Raw genomic sequence first — 18310 nt, forward strand, 5'->3', positions numbered from 1 at the left:
TAGGGAAATCTCAGTTTATAACTATGGAAGTGCTCATAAGCACTCAAATCTGCAAAGCAGACTTTGTGTCAGTTGGTATTCTGTAACGCTAGAAAGAAGAAAAGTTAAGCTATAGCTATGATTTTTATTTGTAATTCTGTCAAAAATAAATCGATGAAATCTTTCATGAATACAGTGCTAATAATAATTGCCACAAAAAATCATGAGGGAAGTACGTCTCAAACTTTTACAACAAAAAATTAAAGGGATCCCTTCATAATAGGTACCTACTTTATTTCTTGATTATTTTCTTGAATTACTTGAATTCTCTCCTCTACGAATTCTTCCTACTTGATCCATAAACGCCTTCACAAACTTTCGTGCAAATTTGTTGTCTCTATGATATCTGTAAAAATCTAAACGAATGAAACAAAAATACTTCAAATTAATTCGTCATTGACGAATTGGTTTATGTCATCCAAGGATTTGATCATGAATTATTCAAAGGGAGACTCTCTATCAACGTTATGAAGAGAATACATAAAAAATTAAATGAAATTCCTGGGAGAATATATTGGATCCGAGATTTATTAAGCGTACAATGAATACTTACTAAAATATCAGGAAAACCAGCATTTATTAAAACTGTGATGTACAAATAATTCAAATATAAAATTTTGGCCAATATCACGTTTATATACTCGCTCCATAACAATAGTTTGAGAAGGATCTACTATGAACTATTTTTCAGGCACATTCTTTTCCTTGATGATGATGCTTTCGACCGATTAACTTGATAAATGATGGTCATAAGATTTATATTTTCATATCTTGCCATATGACTGGAGCATCTTGGGTATCCATCTTAGTCAGTATATTTAACAAGATTATTTTAATTTACCCAACATTTCAGCTTTGAGATGTGGCCTGTTTCAAGGGAAGAAACTTATCCTAATTCGGATAGCAAAATTGGTGTCGGCAACGGAATATAATCCTAGAATATAACTAAAAACAACCGGGCACGTTAACCAAGCCACCACATCAACCAAATAAAAGAAGATAATTTGCATCATAAAAGGAACTGTACGCAACGATGGAAACAGGGATAAAGGAAAAAAACAATCTGGAAACTGCTCCCAATAGTGGAAGTGAGTGAAAACGTATATGTATTCGCTTTTCTTTATACATAAGATATTTCACAAAGCACATTTTCGTTGAAAATGGTTGGGAGCACAAATCCATTTTCATGAAGATGAGTGAGGATTCCCTTCTTGTCTTATAAACCATGATCTGATTAGCTCAGTTCAGAAATTACTGTATATATCCTGGAATGCTTCTGGAACATATTTCTTGGAAAACTTACAAGGAGTTTGAGTTCTTGGAAAAAATTATGAATCTTCACATGAATTTCTAATGGGAATTCCTGAGATATTCTGTGGAAAAATTTTCGAATTAATTTTTATGTATCCTGGGAGGAATATTAAAATTACTGGAGTAGCTGCTGGTCTTAAGAATTCAAGAAGGCAATTCCAAAAGAATTTCACAGACCCAATGAACAATTTTTGGCGTTGCTGATTACAGTTAAGAAATATCAGGAGTAAATGTCTATACAATTATCCTGAGCGTATCTAAAAAATGATGAATTTTTGAAGATACTCTTAAACAAATCTGAACCCGACAGTTTCCCTAGAATGATCACTGACGGAATTCAAAAGGAAATTCCTGAAAGTACCTGCTGATAATTTCCTGGAAGAGTCATTAGTGACTCATTACAAGACTAATACTTGGTGAGTTATTTGGAAAATTCTTTGAGAAATTCTTAAAGTAGTTTCTAAAAAATGTATGTTCCTAAAATTGATGAAAAAACTCCTTGTTCTTTTGAAAGCAATATCTATATTGATCATTGTTTTTCTACTTTTAATTTCTTGGGGGGAATCTGAAAAAAAAATCCAAGAGAATCTCTCTAGGAATCCCGAGATAAAATCTCGAAACTCTAACTTCAGCCTTTTTTAAACTAAGTTAAATACATTAATAAATATATATCAATTAATTCTCCACCACAGACGAGGCAGTGGCAGTAATCTCCCCATGGCGATGCGCTATCGAACGCTGAAGGAAACGTCCAAGGAATCGGTGGGAGTCTATCGGTCGCACATCCATGGCCGCGGTTTGTTCTGCAACCGTGACATCGAAGCTGGTGAGTGTAAAATCCTTCAGTCCCAAACAAAAGTTTTAATGTGAAATACATTGGACTAATAACATTCATTATTTTAGGCGAAATGGTAATCGAATACGCCGGTGAGCTGATTCGTTCTACCCTGACGGACAAACGCGAACGGTACTACGACAGCCGGGGCATCGGGTGCTACATGTTCAAAATCGATGAACATTTCGTCGTGGACGCAACGATGCGGGGCAATGCAGCACGTTTCATTAACCATTCGTGTGAGGTAAGTGACACCTACGACCTTTATCTCAGCTGTCTCGTCGTCCCCAGTCAAGTCCTTGCTCCCACGTACAGTATGGCCCATAAAAAAATGCGAAAATCTCCATATCATGTGTTATGGTAAGGGTCATATAGAAAATTAAAACGAAATTATTTGTATGGTTTAATCTGTATGGACTCTGTTTTGCATTTTGGACTTGTTTTTTATCTGTTACTTTCTCCTTGCGAAAAAGGATTTCGAAGTATACCTTAAAATTTCGTCATGTAGTCATCGAGTCCAATATCTTTGTGATAGAATCTTTCAAAACGTCAACGATAGGGTTCATTCTGGAGAGGCACGGCTGGACCTTTATATAAGTGTGATAAGCGGCACTGTGTCGCTTGAAAACTATGAGCTGATATTGATTGAAGTTATCACTAACCAAAAAAAAAACAAACTTCTACAGAAAAAAAAATCTTATACATCTCTGTATTTACTGTTTAATAAATTTTGACAAATAATAAAGGCACATCAAACCCATAAGACGGAAACTCTCACAAAACTATGACCCTGGCAAAACATTTTTTGGGACCATGTAAAACACGTTCTCTAAGACCTTCTACATCCTCTGAAAGATATCAACCAAACTAATATTTTCAACAATTAAGAGCAAGTTTTAGAGATGAAAAGTTGGTCAGCATGAGGGCGTTCATTGAAGATATGCAAATTTTGAAATATCGACTGGCCTATGCCTAAATGATTTTTATTATGGTTAATAGGATCCTCCCAAAGTTTTAAGTGTTTTGGAATGAATTTGACTGTGCACACGCCATTTGAAGTTTATATGGAGATTACTATAGAAAACGCCAGTCTTTTGTGTTCAGCCCTCTATCTCTCCGTCATAATATTTTATGGAAAAGTTAACTAACTCTTCTAGTGTGAAATCCTTCCAGCTACAACTTTGCCGAAGATCACATTTCGATTGGACGTCTTCTTCAGTGTCAGTTACTCGTATCCAGGAGTTGATACGAGTAACTGACACTGAAGAAGACTGCAAGTGGTAGTCGAAATACTCGTATATGTCAAAGATAAGCATTTAGGGCAGAATTAAAAGGTGTACTCCAATCTACTTTTAAGTTTCTCTATTGAGATTCTGCTCAGAGGATTCGAATACATTGAAAAAGATAAAATTACCGGTTCATTTCAATTTCAAGCACATTTTACCAGAAGGTGCACGCTAATTGCCACTTCATATTTGGTGTGTTGAGAAATAGTAAACGATTTCTAGTATTATTAGTAGCATTAGAGTTCTGTAAACAATTGAAAATCTCTGTCCTGCAAGAAGAATCTGGAAGATTTTTCTAATAGGGGAGGTGTACCAGTTTTGGCCATCCTAAGGAAACATATTGTTTATACATTAATCAAAAGACTTTTGGTTGCTGTCAATACATCAAACGAAAGCTTTCAATCCATGCTCAGCAGGAAAAATATAAAAACTAATGAGAAACTTTGTTTTTGTATTAAAAATGGGGGTGGCGAATACTGGACCAGTATTTGCCACGATTTAATTTCGGTTCCTGAACACCATGGCGAAAAATAGGTGCAAATGAGCAAAAATTTGAAGGAAAATGATTTTTTCTATTATTTTCTGAGAATTTTATGCGGTTTCCAAGAATGTTTCCGTATCATCTTAAAGTAATTTAGCGAACACTAAACAATTGGTAACCATATATGTCGTAAAACTTATATAAGCCGGGGTGGCGAACAACTGGTACATGGCGAATACCGGTACATCTTCCCTATTGTTATTGTTTTATTGTGAAATGCTTTGTATAGATTTTTGGTGGCCAGATATTTCAAAACAATTATGAAATATCATTGAGATACTTTAAAAATCTGTACAAGGACTTAGTGATTCCTGGCCACGGTTTTTCGTCAGAACAGGTCAGGGGTTTCAGTAATCCGGGGTCGAATTTGATCAGGTCGTTACCATATAACATTTTTATTCAAGGATGCTGAATATTTCATTGGCAACGTTTATAGATGTCCATTTTGCATATCAATTTTGACAGTTTTTAAATGTGTTCTTTCGTCAATGTTTATGGATGGAGAGAGTAGAAGACGTCATAGTCATAACGAGTCCAGCAATTCGAAGCATCACGATAATGAGTTGTAAGAATTTCGACATCATTTTCAGATTCAGGAGACCGAAACATAGAAGACAGGGAATCTTTTTTATTCTAAAACCCGTGTTTGAGAAAAATCTTGTACTCGACGCACCGCAGGATAGCAGGGTTTAAATGTGAGAGCTTTTCGTGTGTAGACTGTTTGCGCGCCTAGACTGAAAGCTTGCTAGCGTGTGTGAAGAGGTGAAAGGTACAGTCGATTCAAGAAAAAATGCAGCTGGATGGAAGACATGAATGAACAGGCAACAGTCCACTAATAGGCTTCGCGGGGTAATGTTCTCACGAAGATATCAAGTCAATAAAGTTAAAGTTATTCGGAAAATCAACCCACGCGTTCACAGTGCAATTTAAATCCAATCCGGAAAAAACCCAAATTCCCTGAGCTACCGTCGGAACATTTTGGTCCATCCGAACCGGATGTTGTGAGGGTTTTCCGGATGAGTCCGGAAGTGTTTGCTGTTTCGCGTGTGGAAGAAGAGCACCAAGTGCAAAAGTGCGGTCCCTGACCGAAAACTAAAAGACGATTATGTCCGTGGCATAGTGCGTGTTCGGGAAAATTGACTGCATCGTGTGCATTAGCGTAGCCCGTGATCAAATTGCGTTTTTGATTATGATCGCATTTCCTTCGGAATTTACGTCGATCCGTAATCGACGATTGGGTGAGATCGTGTCCGTGGCATGATCCTACGTGTGTGTAGTACCAATTTCCGGAAGTTAATTGCACCGTGTGCAGTGGAATAGCCCGTGGTTATTGGCAAACACTGTATGGAGTGGCCCGTGGCCAAAGACAATAAGTGAGCGTGTACGTGGCGTGATGTTGCCCGGCGAGTGCTTCGTGCAGCCCGTGGCTGAGTTTAGGAATTGATTGTGCCCGTGGCATAGGAATAAATGAACATTCGTGCGCACCGGTTGCGTATTTCGGCTGAAGCCAAAGAAGAAACAGTTCTAAAACGTTTATCGGGTTCGTGACACGCGTGGTGAGTATGGATGTGTCCGTGATGCTTTGCGAGCTCGATTGAACAGGAGTGAACAAGTTCGAACATGAGCGATAGTGAAACACCGCGTGGAGTGTTAAAAGGCGTATCGAAAAAGAACCTTTTAGAAACGCTTACGGAATCACGTAGTGAAAACGTGCCTCCCGTTCCGTCGGTGGCAGATCAAAAGATTGCGAAGCAAGCACTCGAGCAGAAGAAGATGATGGAGTCCAAGTTGGAAATGTTGACAGATCGGCGAGATCTGATAACGGAGAAGCTGATACGAATGAAGGAGTCTTTGCGAGGGGAAGGTGTGAGCATACATTTGCTCAACCTTCACTTTGAAACACTGCGACGATAGGCGGATGAATTCGACAGGATTCATAGCGAAATTTCGGCATTGCTGCCTAAAGAACAGCGAACCGTAGTACGTCAGGAGTACGTGGTATTCGAGGATATCCATAACGAACTTTACGTAGACTTGCAGACAAGAATTGCACGAACGCAAGAAGCATGTCGCGTAACTTCAGGTACGTCTAGTAGTTTAAGCATTCCGGGTTTCCAGCAACCGATAGTAGTGCAAGCAGCTGCCCCGCAACTACACGCTCCGTTCCCAAAATTCGATGGGACACCGGAGAATTGGTACAGCTTTAAGAGCCTCTTCAAGAGCATTATGGCGAAGTACCCAAACGAGACTCCTGCGATGAAAATTTTGCACTTGCGCAATTCTCTCGAAGGCGATGCAAAGTGCAAAATCGACCAAGACGTTGTGAATAACAACGATTACGAGAGGGCCTGGAAGTTTCTCGAGGACGCGTACGAGGATAAGCGGCTGATACTGGATACGCATATTGACGCTATTCTGGATTGCGACGTCATCAGCAGTGACAACCGTGGGAAATCAATTTCACAATTGGTTGAAACATGTTCGAAGCATGTTGATGCTTTGAATGGTCACAGCTATCCTGTCGAAGGTTTAGGGGAGTTGATCTTGCTTAGCGTCCTCTACAAGAAGCTTGACAAGGAGACGCAAGAGCAATGGGAAATGAAGATACCCAGAGGAGAGGTACCAGAATACGAAACGTTTATGGAGTTCCTTCGTGAACGAGGACGCGTTCTGCAGCGTACGAACCGCTCACAGCAGCAGGTACAGCAGTCAACGGCCCAAGTAAAACAGCGTGTTGCTGGTATCAAAGCGCCAACACAAGCATTGAAATCGTTCATGCAAACGGGTAGCGAAGCGTGTCCATGCTGTCCGGAAGAGCACGCCATCTACAGATGTATGAAATTTCAGGACATGAATTTCTCGGAGCGCAAGTCCGTTGCCGCAAGGATGAGCTTGTGTTACAACTGTTTGAAATTGAATCATCGAGTCAATGACTGCCAATCCAATCAGCGTTGCAAGGTGCAAGGTTGCGGTCGTAAGCATCATAGCCTTTTGCATCCCGAGGCTGAGATTTGGCAGAATAGTGTAGAAAGGTCTCCGACGCCAGAAGTTGATAAAGATTACGAGTCAAATCAACAGGAGCCAGATAGTCGGCGTGCGACAACGATGTGCGCGCTGATTGATACAACGAAGCGGCAAGTGCTGCTATCAACGGCAGAGGTCTTGGTGGTCGGACATGGAGGTTTCACCATCAAGTGCCGTGCCTTGTTGGATTCAGGATCCGATAGCCATATTCTTACGGAGAGATTGGCCAACAAATTGAGGCTAAAGATGAAACGCGTCGACTTTCCGATTAGCGGTCTCAACGACATCCAGACCCGAGTGAAGTATCTGGTATCGACGAAAATTCGCTCCCGAATCAATACGTATGCGACGAGTGATTTGAATTTCTTGGTCGTACCAAGAATCTCAGCAAGGCTTCCACAGGTGGAAATGAAATCCGGTTCTTGTAGGGTACCGACAGGTTTGCAGTTAGCAGATCCATTGTTCCGTGTACCAGGAGAAGTGGATTTGATTATCGGCAACGAGGTATTCTTCGACTTGGTGAAGGCTGGACGCCTGAAAATAGAGAACACTGCGATTACGTTGGCTGAAACAGAGTTTGGATGGATTGCTGGGGGATCAGCGCAGTTGAAAAAGGATGCACTACGTGCAGTACAGTGCCAACTAAATTATCGCACACAAGTTGGCAAGATCATGGAAAAGTTTTCCGAAATCGAGAACGATCCTCTCGGTATTAAACCAGCAGCGGTCGATTCAGCTGTCAAAAAGCGTGCGAGAAATGGACGAAGACGTGGTGTACAACAACTCTCATTCAACGGCAAAAAGTATCAGCTTGGTGATTCTTTCGTTATGACGAGGAACCGTTGCGAACCATCAATCTCTTCATCATCTGGAAAACGAATATGGTGTAACGAATTCAAGGCTAATCCGTATGATGCAGCAAAATCGAAAACGCTGTTAGTTGAAGATGGAGTGACGCGAAGGGATTTACAAGAGCAACAATTAGTGAACGAAATGGTTCGAGAGAAGCGAGATGTGTTGGTAGAAGATAGTCCGTTTCCAGCATCGGCAGGTACTGTAACGAAGATGAGTGAGCGACTTCAGCCTGGACGATCGATCAAGAGTGAAGTAGTTACTGTTTTGTTGAGCCAAAGGTCTCAACGGGGAGTGTATGTTTGAGAAAAATCTTGTACTCGACGCACCGCAGGATAGCAGGGTTTAAATGTGAGAGCTTTTCGTGTGTAGACTGTTTGCGCGCCTAGACTGAAAGCTTGCTAGCGTGTGTGAAGAGGTGAAAGGTACAGTCGATTCAAGAAAAAATGCAGCTGGATGGAAGACATGAATGAACAGGCAACAGTCCACTAATAGGCTTCGCGGGGTAATGTTCTCACGAAGATATCAAGTCAATAAAGTTAAAGTTATTCGGAAAATCAACCCACGCGTTCACAGTGCAATTTAAATCCAATCCGGAGAAAACCCAAATTCCCTGAGCTACCGTCGGAACAACCTGTTTTGTCGAATTCCTCAGGATAATGAAGTTAAAAGTTGTGAAACAGTGATCAATTTGCCACCGGTTTATGGTACTACCGTGCCTTCTATACGATAAACGATAATCTCTCAGTTAATAAACGTGGAAGTACTCATAGAATACTTAGCTGAGAAGTAGGCTTTGTCTTGGACGTAATGCCAAGACGAAGAAAAAGTTAATTCATCCACTCAATGGTAATGCTAATATTTTTCCAATATTCGGTCATCTATATGAATGACTTTGATCGACTATTTCTTAACGATAAAAGCGTTTTCATAAAAAGTGCTTGAATGAACAATGTTGCAAATAGGCTAAACTTTTCGTTTAACAAAATGATTTTTTTTTTTCTCGATAGCAGATTGATTGTTTATCAATAGTTTTACTGTTTAAACAGATAGTTGCTATATGATTAATCTGAAGAATATGGAATCATATTCTTCTAACTATTGCATAATATTCATCTGATTCGGTGTGTCGTAAGTTTGTCCAGAATCAACTTCAAGTTTGTCGAAAACTTCCATGGGAAAGAGAGGGTTAAACCACAGACAAAGTTAAAATGCGGAAAGTTTTTTAGTGATGAAAAAATCCTAAATGTTTAAAAATACTGCACATTAAAAAAAAACCTTCAAAAGCTAACGAATTACCAAACATTCTCTGCAAAATATTTGGCATATATGGAAGTGATGTTAGAATATACTACAGTAATCAGGAATAACATTCACCTACGAAAACCATTGAAATACCGTTTGTATTAGCTAATTTCAAGTTCAACTAATTTTCGCATTTTTAATGGGCCATACTGTACCTTCCATCTCAACCTCCGTTCATTCGACCTTGAACTTGTGCGCACTCTAAAATCTGTGTCTTTTTATCTCATTCTCGCAGCCAAACTGCTACTCGAAGGTCGTTGACATACTGGGCCACAAGCACATCATCATCTTTGCACTCCGGCGGATCGTCCAGGGAGAGGAGCTAACGTACGACTACAAGTTTCCCTTCGAGGACGTCAAAATCCCCTGTTCGTGTGGGTCGAAGAAGTGTCGCAAATATTTGAACTAGAGCAGAACTGGATTCGCATTAAGCAATGGAGCAAGGTTTTAGAACGAGAGGCGTAGCAGAAGAAGCAATAGGTGTAACCGACCATCGGATACAGGTTGATTTAAGGAATTTTGCATGGAAAAAATACCAAAGGTGCTGTTTTGAGAAAGGGAAAACGGGAGGCGATCTTTTTTTTTGCGTAAACGATAGTTGAAAACGTGTGATATTTAGAATGCATCACAGTGTGGACGAAACGCAACATGTTGCGTTACTCGCGACAGCCATATGTTTAAGGTGAAATGTTTCCTTTTTTATCGAAACCTAAGCGTACACTTGTGTGTTTGTAGATTTGAATAGTAGTGTCTCCAAAGTACGTGTATTATAACACATAAATACATTGTGAGTTTTTCAACTATGTAGCTGCATTAGCATATGTATAACCTAAGCGATGGCGAGAGTGAGAGAGTTGGTGATATCGCTTCGTTTGTACATAAGAGATGTTAAGGGTGTGCTTCTGTGTAACAGATTTCGAAAACGAACAAAAATCATACCACACTTTTTAAAGGTCAAATCATAGAACTGAATCCTGTTTTATCTGGACGACAATGCATGGCAGAAGTTGAACAGCGAAAGTCTGAAGAATACTTGATTGGTTACGATTTACAGGTCTTCACAGTAATGGTCTCTGAAGGGACTTTTTCCAGATCTAACTATTTCCCGGAGACTACAGTGACCAATTTTGGATCTCCTGGAGTGTTGCTGAATCTATTCACGTTTTCCTTTCGTTTAAACCCTACAGAACTGAAATAAACCCCAACACACTGATGTTTGCTACCGGTTTGAGATTTCGGGTTGAAAACTATTCTCGGATTTCTCAAATAATTTCTCAAGATAATTCTCCATGGATTTTTCAAAAGTTCATTTCTAGTTTCACACAAGAAATGCTACAGTAAGACCCTTCAACTCCTTCCATTATACTAACATTAATGCCTCCAAAGAATCCACCTGCAGGATATCATCTAGGGTTTTCGTATGATATTTTTTTCAATAATTATTTTAGCAACTTTCGTAAAGAATCTTCCAAGACTTCTTCGAAGTTTCAAAAGTTTCTTTGGAGTTCCTTGCAGGAGCTAGAACCTCCAGGACTTCATGATGCATTTCACACAAGCATTGAGGTTATGTGGCTCATATCCGGCCACAACATGCGTTTTATTGAAAAGCTTTTTATTGCAGAGATTCGGTGATTCAGTGATCAGCCATGAAAAAAACCCATGCAATAATGAATCGTGGAGATACCCGCCCAAGTATTTCAGTAACGAAATAGCACGTTAGTTTGCCCTGCGTGCTCATATATCGCCATTGTACAGCTGAAATTTTAGCCTTATAAAAGCCTTATAAGTCCAAAAAAGTAAATTAGCGGGCTAGTTGTTACTTGGGATTCTTCTTTACCCTACAGTGATTTGAATTTTGAAATAGGACTGAATGAAAGCTCTAAGTCCTAACTTAGGTTAAACTAGTTTCGCTAGAATTTATTACTAGAATTCCTATACGTAAAACTAACAGTATTTATCCTGTAGAAATTGATCGAAGTATAAGCCTAATGTGTCTAGTAATAAACATATTCCGATTGGTTTGATTCCCGATTCGACACTTCAAAAAATCGCTGTTCAACTTGGAATGCCTATACTGCCCATACTCGCAATACAGTCCCATCAGGAAAATCGTCATGTCGAGAAAAACGCAATTGAACATTATTGCAAAGGTTTTCGTAACGCCGCTGCAGGCAGCAGAAAATTTTAGTGACATTACTCAACACATTATCATTAGAGTACAAAAAAATGAACAACTACTAAAATATTGTGAATGCGATTGTTTTTTTATATACAAATCCAAGATACTTGCCAATGGGACTCGTTATCCGAGTACTTTCCTCTTCAAATTCAAATATACCCGCATACCAGTCCCATTACTTGGGACTCGCTTACTTAGTTATCGCGCATCTTGACACATTTATTGCCAAGTTTATCATGGATTCCAAGGGACTTTTCCTTTTGCTACTATAGTGCTTTCATATTTTAATTGCAATACTTATTATACAATATAAAATAGTATGGTGGTGATAGTAACAGTCCTCAAGAAATTCCTGGGTTTGATGAATGCGTTGCGGCCGGCCATATAGGAAAAGTAGTTAGGATTCACCTGCAGCATGTTGTAGTATCTGAAACACAGGTACTAAGGCGGGTAAGTTTTGATTAGCCTGATTTCGAAAAAGCTGTTGGACATTTCTTAGATATCCATAATGCTGGCTTTTCATTGCACCTTCTTAATTATCACCATTAGTGTCGCTAAACGTACTGCTTGACCAGTCAACGATTCCAGTGGTGGTATGCTAATTCCCATTTTAGCCCAAAAAGCCTCCCCGCCATGTCGTTAGAAAGATGAACCTACCGGAGATTTAGGTAATTGGTCAGAAGACAAAAGTTATGACAGCTATAGGTTTGACTTAGAGGGAAGCTATTTATCTTATTTTTAATTTAGACTCTCATAAGGACTAGATATGTTTCAATCACTCATCACACCAGAAGCATTCTAGACAAAAATGAAAAACAACATGTGTTATGGAGTGCAGATAGTTTAAAACACTGTAATTTGTAATATTTCTTTTTCTTATGGGATGAAAACTACGATGCAAGATTACAGAAATCATAATAGGAATAAGGGTACATGAATTTCGTCGTAATCTACTAGTGGGACTGTTATGCGGGTACTTTCAATATGGGACGCACATGATTTGGTATTTTTTTTCGCATTTTGTCCATACATAAATATAATTTTAAGTATGATACCATGAAGTATACTAACAATAAACATGATTCATGAAGAAAACTCAAAAGTGATGAAAATTGAAATGGGACTGTTTTGCGAGTATGGGCAGTATAAATAAATTAAGTAGTTCTCGATTGAGCCACTATCATATGAAAAGAGAATTTAAAGATAGATACTATGAAAAACACATACACACATAAGCTGAAAAGCATTAACACGAAACATACACATTACGCTCCGATTCCGAATCGTTCAATGGAAAAAACAATTCTCGTGTAGACAAATTTTACATCTCCACCACAACTCGAATTTTATGGACTAAAATCCAGTAGAAGTTTTACTCGCTGTCGTTTCAATCAACCCAAGACCAGTGGAAATTGTGAAGTAAAATAATGTACAAATCAAATGCACTTTTACTAGCTCTTACAATGGTAGTGAAAATTCTTTGCTTTGGTGTTGGTAGTGCATGCCAAGATCAATATAATCGCTCAAAGTACACAATGTTTTCAAACACAGAACTAATATCTGGAAACATCTTAAATATCTGTCTTTGCTAAACGGTTGAAGGTTGTAGTATTACTGACTGTTCAAAAGAAAAACTATGAATATACGCATTTTATCCCCATCTCGCCAGTCAAAAGTGTAGAAATGAGAATAATGGCAGCAGACTGTACATAATCAACTATCCTAAGTTTTATTCAAGGCCCGAAACCTAAATTTTACAAACGCTTTTAGGGATTTTAATTTGTATAATTTCCTGTGTCTAAACAGTTCTTACGTATTTGAAGCTATTGCCTATTTAACTAGTAAGTTCTAAGTTATAAACGGTTGGTTCAATTTGGTTCAGGCGATCAGGAATCGCTCAAAGTGTGTTCCTTTGAACCTTCTGCGAAGAAACGCTGACAAATCAGTGAACGTTATCTTGCCATTTCAATCTTATTTCTTTTATATTCTTATTTAAACAACTGCGCCGGCAAAACATTAAATGTTTTAAGTAAGTCATTGCAGCAAATGAAACAGCTGCACTACATCTAAGAATTATTTATGGTATAAAATAGACAAGCCTAACAGTTTTACGTGCTATATAGTAATTTTATTTGTACATTTGTAGTTAAAAAAACACACATAAACACTCTTAATTGTAGAATCGAAGAAATAAGTGAATCAAAACATAGCGTAGATTGAGTTTTTAATGAATGTAACCGCTTACCGGTTACATCATATTAAAACATGGTGAAGTGAAAACAAATGTGATACTAACTGAAAAGTAATTTGTGAAATCTTAACTTAATTGCTACTAAAAATAACGTTCAAATAGAAATATTCAAAATGCAACACAAGAAAGGATATTATTAATTGATAATGAAACTATTGTGGTGGACAAAGTATGCATAGTTAAAAATTGTACAACACGAACACTCATACACACCGACTTCGAGCTACTGACACACACAAATATACAATAAACACCCACTCACACAAACCACACAAAGTAGTTTTAAAGGATCTAAAGTACCGACCGTAACTTTATCGAGTTGATAATAAATCTGTGTAGAGACCCGAGTCCGTGAAACAATACAATACCTTTGATCCGTGTGTAAGACTCTCTCTTGTTCGAACAATAGCGCTAGCACACAAAGTCACCCACTCAAACGTGGAGTGCTGATAACGATTCATTCGATCGTGTAAATTTTCGGCTTTACCAACCAATAATTGCAACAAACATACTACTATTAATTACCACGTGCATACATACATAAAAAATACTACAACTATTACTACTTAGGAACGTAATTGCAGTTTATTAAGTTTAGGTTTCTTTTTTTCTCATTTGAAGTATTATGTTGAATTGAACAATTTAAAGCGATAAAATAAAACGTATTTCAAATCATAAACCACCTTGCGTCTACAGTTGAGTGCTGAAAGAAATTAACCATAAATGTGCTAAACAAGTGACGGGTCCCATAACTCAATAAGATCAATTGTCAAAATGAGTGGAAATAATTGAAATTTGAAACATTTGTCATTCGTGTTTGGGGGCTTTCGCGATCTACCTCTATCTTTACCTGCAATCATGTACTTCGTGTTGGTATAAAAAAAATGTTACACGCAGAGAATTCACAACGATTCAAAACAATAATTGTTCTTGTTGTTTGCAATAAGCTTTTTCAATTTGTTGTAAATCAACAAATTGTACTGATTTAACAATGACTTTTATCAGAACAAAACAAAAATATTGTTGAATTTACTGGCAGCATTTCCAATTTAATTTTTTTTTGAAACAACAAAATAAAATATTTATTTCAAAATATAGACTGATTTGTTTCCGCCACTTTTATTTTTAATTTAAATGAAAATTTTATTCAGTGTGTATGGCAGCTTACGACCCGCCATTTTATTTGACAGAAACAGAGTTGAAGTAAAAATGTCCGTCAAGAGTTATTGAAGAACTGTCTGTGGAGGAAATATTCCATGTAATAAAACTGCGCAACTGATTCGGAATGACCGAAATCGTTATTGGAACTTTTCTTGGTAAGCTGTAGACATTTTTGTAGAATTTGGATTCTCATCAGCTTTTGTAATTGCAGTCTACTCCTACAGCAATACAGCCGCGAGAAATCGAGCTGCCGATTCCACCCCGTCGCTTGCGGAGCGAACCAAGTTTATTCATTAAGAAGACATTGAGATAGTCGCGCAAGTACTAATGTCATTTTTAATCTCCAATCATTTTGGTAAAATATAAGGGTCTACCAAAAGTCCAAGAAATTCCAGCAAATAGCGGCAGCTCTGAATCACGTGGGATTCATGAACGGCCTCCTATTTTTTGTAAGGTTCTGCAGGCAGATTAAATTCTTACGTAAATTGTTGGATATATGATGAAAACGAAAATATAAGGTATTCAAAGTTGTATCTGTTTTCTTTATTTTAAAATAAGAGCAAAATAAAATTCGGCGGGAGGGGCAGGAGGAAAAAGTTGGTCTGGGATCAATAAAATCTTTTTTCATTTCAAATATAAGCATTTTAAAATTAAAAACCCAGTAAGATTTATTTTAAAAATATAAATTTTTATTTTAAAGCAAACATATTGTTATTTCAAAAGAAAAAAATATTGAATCAAAAATTAATGTTGTTGAACCCTATTGGACCCAGCTGTCAAATTCAACAATTAATATTTTTGAACTAAACTCATAGTCGTTATTAAAACAATGAAAGGCTATTATAAGCCGGCAAATAATACAGGAAAATGATTGTAATGATACAGAATATTTTTGATATATAAAAATGTTTTCTTTGCGTGTAGACCTATCCTCGCTATCTCCCTCTTCAGAGACTCCACTGACCTACGATCAGTTCCAATGAGGACAATATCGTCCTAAAACTAAGAAGTTATGCGATCCTGTAATGATAGTATCGTTTCCCTGCTCACCAAATTCCCTAATGGACCATTGAAGGTAACTCTTTTGGCACTCACCGCATCAAAACAGAGTTACCACCGTAAATGGGATTTAACAGTGTGACAGCATCGCTTTTTATTCTTCTTCTTGGCATTTACGTCCTCACTGGGACAGAGCCTGCTTCTCAGCTTAGTGTTCTTATGAGCACTTCCACAGTTATTAACTGAGAGCTTTCTTTGCCAAAGTTGTCATTTTCGCATTCGTATATCGTGTGGCATGCTCTATGCTCAGGGAAGTCAACGAAATTTCCTTTTACGATAAGATCCTGGATCGACCGGGAATCGAACCCATTTTTTTGCCTCAGGAAGCAAGATTACATCGCTGCCAAGCGGTTTGAAGTGAAAAAATGCTGACAAACTTGCATATTGTCGCCTTTATTCACAAAAAAGAGGATCGATGAAGAGAAATCGAACATGTGACTTACGCCCTTATTCTAGCACACGCTTGACTTCTGTGTTGTTGTTTTTTCATCTTAGAATGGGGTACCGTTTCAAGGGAATGGAATAAGGTTGGAAAGCGTCTGACTTCAACGGAGATTTATTAGCAAGTGAACAGTTATGAAAAATAACAAACTCTTAGTTACTAGGGTCGGGGGCGTATCCAAGGATATCTTGATTGTTTAGCTACTTAGATTACACCCCCTCTCAATCAGATAATCCAATCTTCATCCTCAGGGTCTTGAACCGGCTGAACTCCAGGGCCTTTGTAAAAATATCCGCCAATTGATTCTGCGTCTTGATGGGTTCAATCTTAAGCATCCAGGAAGCTACATGATCACGCACGAAATGATGCTTGACATCTATATGTTTGGTGCGTTTTGTCTCCAGGTTCTTCGCCATACAAATGTAACTATGATTGTCCTCGTTCAGGGTAACAGGTTTGGTGGATTCTTGAAGGTCTTCAAGTATTCCTTGCAGCCACAAGGATTCTGCTACCGCTGCATTAAGCGCGATGTACTCCGCCTCGCTAGACGAAGTTGCAACCGTGGTTTGCTTCTTACTGCACCAGGTCACCGTGGATCCAAATACATGAAACAGGTAACCGCTTACCGATTTCCGGTCTTCAGTATCTGACGCCCAGTCGGTAAGATACTTTAATAACACTATATATGATATATTACTATATAATGGGTATTGGGGAGGGGTAGCCTACACGGTGGTTTGCGAATACCCTTTTATGGGTAAAAATATACCCATTATCGAATAGCAATCATATCTGTCATAAAATGGGGGAATTTCACAATCATGAAATGGGTAAAAATATACTCTTTCTTTTAACTCGCATACAGTATAAAAACGGGTAAAATTTTACTCATTAATGGGTGAAAAAATAGTTACAATCGAAAAAACAATCCTACGCGACCATCATCATCTGGCAATTAGCACACGTCTCATAAATATCAGATGTCTTGTGCTCAGTTGCTAAGTTTTAATATAACTTGTTTGTTTTATTTTAGCTCCACTATTTTTATACAGTACTTGAACAAGCGGTAAGTTATGCACTCATAAAGAATTGCTATAAACTAATATCAATATTATAAATTCAATTTGTACTATTGTTGTTCTTGCAGGCTACAACAGATGCCAGATGATTCCAGCCACCGTTCAAATGACGAGGCAGATGGTGTGAAAATCAAATTTACTTAGTTGATAAGTTATTAATTTTGTAAACCATTGATTTCTTTAATAAAATCCCCTTATTTAGACAATTTTATTTCAATGGTCTTTTTAGTTGAGGTTATAATTATAATATTTATTTCTGTTAATCGCAAAAAGGGTAAATTTTTACCCTTTTTTATGCCAAAAAGGGTAAATTTTTACCCTTTTTATGCCGTGAGCGAGATTTACAAAAAGGGTAAAAAAATACCCATTCATTGACAGAAACCGCGTTTACCCGTTAAAGAGTAAACCGTGTTTACTCTTTAAATGTGGAGAGGCACTTCTAGCGGAAATGGGTGAATTTTTACCCATTAAAGGGTATTCGCAAACTACCGTGTAAGGGAGTTAATTGAACTGTTGACTGGATGAAAGTGCGTGGGGTCGCCAGCCTTTTGTCATGAGAAAACAGCCTTAGTGTTGTCTTCCAAAGGTCTTCAAAGATATTAACTAGCCCTGCTACAACAAACCATCAGGTAGATCATACCATCCCGGTATGATTCTGCAGCCATAGGTAATCCTTGCGCTGATGGTGGCTAAATAATCATCATCATCATCATCATCCCAGTCGGCGTCAACGTATCCAACCAATGGACTACTAGTTGGGTTACGCTTGAACTGCAACATCAGCTTCTTTGTTCCTTGCAAGTAACGGACAATTCGTTTCAGGGCTTGCCAATGCTCGACGGTCGGCTGTTGCTGGAAACGCCCCAGGTAGCCAACAGGATAACAAATGTCCGGTCGAACGCGGAGCATCACGTACATCAGTGATCCCAGCAACTCAAGATATGGT

At 38.3% G+C, this 18310-nt stretch overlaps 1 protein-coding gene across 2 annotated transcripts in view; it reads left to right on the top strand.

Annotated features, from left to right (window-relative positions):
- LOC5573555 (histone-lysine N-methyltransferase trithorax) overlaps positions 1-10146 on the top strand; it is a 141820-nt gene extending 131674 nt beyond the window's left edge. For both annotated transcript variants that reach the window (XM_021848908.1, XM_021848909.1), the window contains 3 exons: positions 2043-2176; positions 2254-2429; positions 9429-10146. In XM_021848908.1, coding sequence (XP_021704600.1) covers positions 2043-2176; positions 2254-2429; positions 9429-9602 — 484 coding nt within the window. In that variant the 3' untranslated portion in view covers positions 9603-10146. The remainder of the gene's footprint in view (positions 1-2042; positions 2177-2253; positions 2430-9428) is intronic.
- The last annotated feature ends 8164 nt before the right edge of the window (positions 10147-18310 follow it).

The sequence above is a fragment of the Aedes aegypti genome, chromosome 3 (assembly GCF_002204515.2).
Source record: "Aedes aegypti strain LVP_AGWG chromosome 3, AaegL5.0 Primary Assembly, whole genome shotgun sequence".
Taxonomy (NCBI): Eukaryota; Metazoa; Arthropoda; class Insecta; order Diptera; family Culicidae; genus Aedes; species Aedes aegypti.